At 40.3% G+C, this 4,206-nt stretch overlaps 1 protein-coding gene across 1 annotated transcript; it reads left to right on the top strand.

Moving 5' to 3' along the window:
• Positions 1 to 590: 590 nt before the first annotated feature.
• On the top strand, positions 591 to 4,206 carry LOC307270718 (deoxyribonuclease-2-beta-like; the record flags this gene model as incomplete). The annotated part of the gene is made up of 6 exons (XM_080054603.1): positions 591 to 596; positions 1,128 to 1,225; positions 1,868 to 2,033; positions 2,330 to 2,411; positions 3,378 to 3,566; positions 3,863 to 4,206. The coding sequence occupies 6 exons, from the start codon at positions 591 to 593 to the stop codon at positions 4,204 to 4,206; spliced, it is 885 nt and encodes a 294-aa protein (XP_079910729.1).

Raw genomic sequence — 4,206 nt, 5'->3', positions numbered from 1 at the left:
ATCGTGAAGCAAACAACCAAAGGTAAGAACTCTTTGAACTGGAATTTAGAAATACTTTAAAAATGGAAACACCAGTAGATAACACTTGATATGAATGGATGAGAAAAATGTATTTAACAGAATTAATAACTAAACATACAAACTTACATTAATTTATATCAAATTGACAATGTACATGTGATATGAAAATTATGACTAAATATATTACAAAAAAGTCAAATGCAGCAAAAAATGCCTCTGAGTTTATTGTAATTACTAAAAATTGCAAATAAGTTCTTCATAGGTTATACATACACCAACCAAAATAAAATGTGTTCATAAATACCATATCGATTAAAAACAATAATCAAATCTTTTCCCAGGTGAATAGCCCTGAGATCTAAACCTGTTGTAGCAACAGCTTTCCTTTAAAGGCCGCTAAGAGGCTCAGGTGGGCTCTGGCCAGTTACGCGTCATTCAAATGAATCCAAGTCCGGTGAGTACAGTTTGAGAATTCATTAACTGAAGACAGAATAACTGATAAAAGAAAACATCTAGAGGGTAATGAAAACCAATAAATAAAAGATAATGTGATGACAATGACAACGTTAATGACGGTAAACAGAAAATATAATCAGGGGCGCCACTAACCCCCTTAGTCTCTTACCTACCACCTATTATCTGGGGCTTTTCAACGGGGGTTCAATTATAGAAGCAATGGTCATGTTCAAATAAAAAATATTTCCTTTCCACTTTTGGGCCACATTTTTTTGTAGTTTCACTAATTAACTAAAAATAATTACACATATAATATATAAAGCATCCCATATTGCCACCACTAGAAAATATGAATGGAGGTTTCCAGCAAGCTACTGCAAAATGAAGTTGAACTACTAGTTTCATTATATGGGATTCACCACTACAAAACTGTGCCTGTGTGCACGCTGCTTCAGTAAAAACACTTTTTTTTTTTTTTTTTTTTTTAACGTATTTTTGCCAGTGTAACATGTAACCAGTGGAAACACTGAGAGACAAACTGATATGTAACCTCAGCTGTGTGTCAGGTTCATATGGAGGTTTAATGAGGTCATTTACATTTAGAGAAGTGGAACTAATAATTTAACTCTTTGCCTGTTGCTGTGTTTCAGGGAATTATGTGGCGTCTGATTGTGTGTGTCAGTCTGCTCTGCTGCAGCTCTGAGGCCCAAGTGACCTGCAGGAATGAAAACGGTGCTGCAGTGGACTGGTGAGTCTTTAAGAAAACATTAAAAGTGCACTTTAGAGACAATAAAAAATATCCAGGCTGTACACTAGAGAAGAGTTTGTTAGAATAGAATAGAATAGAATATGTTTTGTTACGGTTACGATGCTGGACCCAAGAGCAGACAGAGACGAAGTAGGATTTAAACAAAAAGGTTTATTTAACGAGGTGGGGAGCAGGTGGTGAATGGGGAAGCCAGGGGTAGTGCAGCAGGTAGGTAGACTGGAGGTAGTGATCCGGGTAACTGCAGGCAGAGGAAAACACAAGTTAAGAAGGATCACAAAACTACACGAGAAACTAGAACGAGCGAGTTACTATCAACTGGAGCCAGGCGTGAATAGTTACCACTGAAGTGAATGATAACGATCTGGCGACGACAGCAGGGAAACCAGGAGTAGATGTAGGAGAGTAGATTAGTGATGAGAACCAGGTGTGGAGACAGACAGGGGGAGTGGGAGTGGCAGAAGGAGGAGGAGCGCACAGCAGCCAGCTGTGATCACGACATGTTTATTGCCATTTGCACAGGTACAAGACAGTAAAGGTGCATTGTTACACTGTGAGACTAGTGATTTATAGAGTCTGTATTGTTTCTGCTGACTGACGTTTCTCTCCTCTGCTCGTTATCAGGTTCATCATGTACAAGGTGGCCAGTAATGGCAGGACACAGCCAGGATACGAATATCTTTACATTGATCCAACTGGAGCGTCTTACTCTCGTGATAAGCTCATCAATTCTCAGACAGGCGTCCTGGCACACACCCTCGCCCCCATGTTTGTACCAACCGCACAAATGGTGAGGATCATTTTTAAAACTTTCACAAGAGGAAACCATGACTCAAACATTCTCAGTAATTAATTGAATTTAATTTATTCACGGCTCTCGGCCACAGCACATGGCATTGAGCACAACAATCAAACCAAATCATAACAAAACAAAACAATGGTGCACGGCGTGGGCAAAAACAGAAACGCTACTTAAACAATGGAAGGACAGAAAGGCAAACCATTACCATATTGACCCAGTGATTCTGCAAACTGACAGAATAATGTTTCTGACACTTTCTTCTCTTTCTTCTGCTTCATTGATAGTCAACAAACTTTGGATTCATCAGTTATAATGATCAAACTCCAGGAGGACAAACTGTTGCTGAAACGTATGGCCACAGTAAAGGTAAGGAGAGAACTCGCCTCTTTGAACCTTGATTTTCAGCCAAACACAGTCCGCTCAGTCTAAATGGCATGAGCACATACTGTATACTACTATGTCCCTAAACTGGATCCGGTCTGTCTGTCTGTGTGTCTGCCTGCCTGTCTGTCTGTCTGTCTGTCTGTCTGTCTGTCTGTCTGTCTGTCTGCCTGCCTGCCTGCATGCCTGTCTGCTTTCCTGTCTGTCTGTCTGCCTGCCTGCCTGTCTGTTTGTCTGCCTGTCTGCCTGTCTGTCTGTCTGTCTGTCTGTCTGTCTGTCTGTCTGTCTGTCTGTGTCCTCAGGTGTCGTGATGATGGACAAGACAGCCCCTACCAGCACTGGAGTGTGGCTCCTACACAGCACACCACGGTTCCCTGCCAATAGAGATGCAGCTACTTTCTTTCCCGATAGTGGAGCAGACAAAGCTCAAACGTATATCTGTGTTACATTCCAATACAACCAGTTCCAAAATATAGGTAATAAAGAACTTTAATCTTCATTACAGTGTTAGTGGCTGATATGAATGATAATGCTTATGGGCTATTTAGAAGCATTTTCTTCTGGAGTTTTAAACCTGCAGTGTGTAGAATTTTGGGTTTTATTTCCCAGCAGATTTTGTAGAAAGTAATTATAATATCCATTAGTACATTTAATTTAGTGCATAATAGCTGAAAAAATGAGAAAGGGTCTCATATATGTCCATATTTCTGCAGATTTTGGAGCAAGGCCTAGTGCCGCCATCTTGGAAGTGTCATAGTTGGAATGTCATCAGGTGCATTGTTTAAAATTTAGAATTGTTCTTGTCCTTGAAGGCCACTGTAGCTTCTGTTATTATTCGAAAGGGGTGGGGTTACCCAGGGAGCGTTGCATTCTAGAACTTTCTAGAACTTACTTGATGATGTCATATTACACACTGCACCTTTAACTGTGTTATTTTACTACTTTTTCCAGGAACCCACCTGCAGTACATCGGAGTTTACGCGTTTGAAACACGTACTACTGGGTTCCATCGAACAATCATGGACGCTGGAAACGGGGTCAGACTAAACCCACCGATAGCAAATCCATCTCAGAACCTGGTATCCAATGGTGGAGTAGCTTTCCTGAGCTTTGCTAAACAACAGTCAGCAGTCATGTCAGGTGAGAAATCTGCATGATGGCTTCAGTCACAATGAAATATATTACTTCACACAATATTAGAAAAGAGAAAAGTGAAAGATCGAACAAATCTAGGATTAAATTATTGTGTCTGTTGTTTTCTAATGAAAAGTGACGTTTTAGACACAAGTTTAGAAATATTTTGATGATAAAGATTATGATAATATTCTTAATTATTTAATTCAAGATAATCACGTTGTTCCATATCTTGTTTCAGTATGAAGCTGTTTTAAGGTTTAACAGGTTTTTCTCTAACTTGCCTCATCTTGTTCTTGTAGATGGAGATCTCTACTTCACTATTGCAAACGGATTTCAAAGTAATCTGAAGGTCCAGACTTGGCCTCATACAGGCGACGTTTCCTGCTGTCCACCGACTGGGCCAGTCGGATATAAAATCGAGAAAATCAATTCTGTAGCAACCGCTCAGACAAACTGGTTACGTGGAATTGATCATTCAAAGTGGTGCATAACTACAGCTCCAAACACCCACTGGGTCTGCATCGCTGATATGAACAGAGCAGATAGCCAATACAAGCGGAGGGGAGGGGCACTGTGCATTAACAATCTAGCGGTGTGGAACACATTTAATGGGTTGATTGAAGACTTTGAGGCCTGTCCATAG

The sequence above is a fragment of the Ammodytes marinus genome (assembly GCF_949987685.1).
Source record: "Ammodytes marinus genome assembly, contig: scaffold_32, whole genome shotgun sequence".
In the NCBI taxonomy this organism is placed as follows: domain Eukaryota; kingdom Metazoa; phylum Chordata; class Actinopteri; order Uranoscopiformes; family Ammodytidae; genus Ammodytes; species Ammodytes marinus.
The sequence above is the reverse complement of the archived record's forward strand: the minus strand, read 5'-3'. Positions and strand labels throughout refer to the sequence as shown.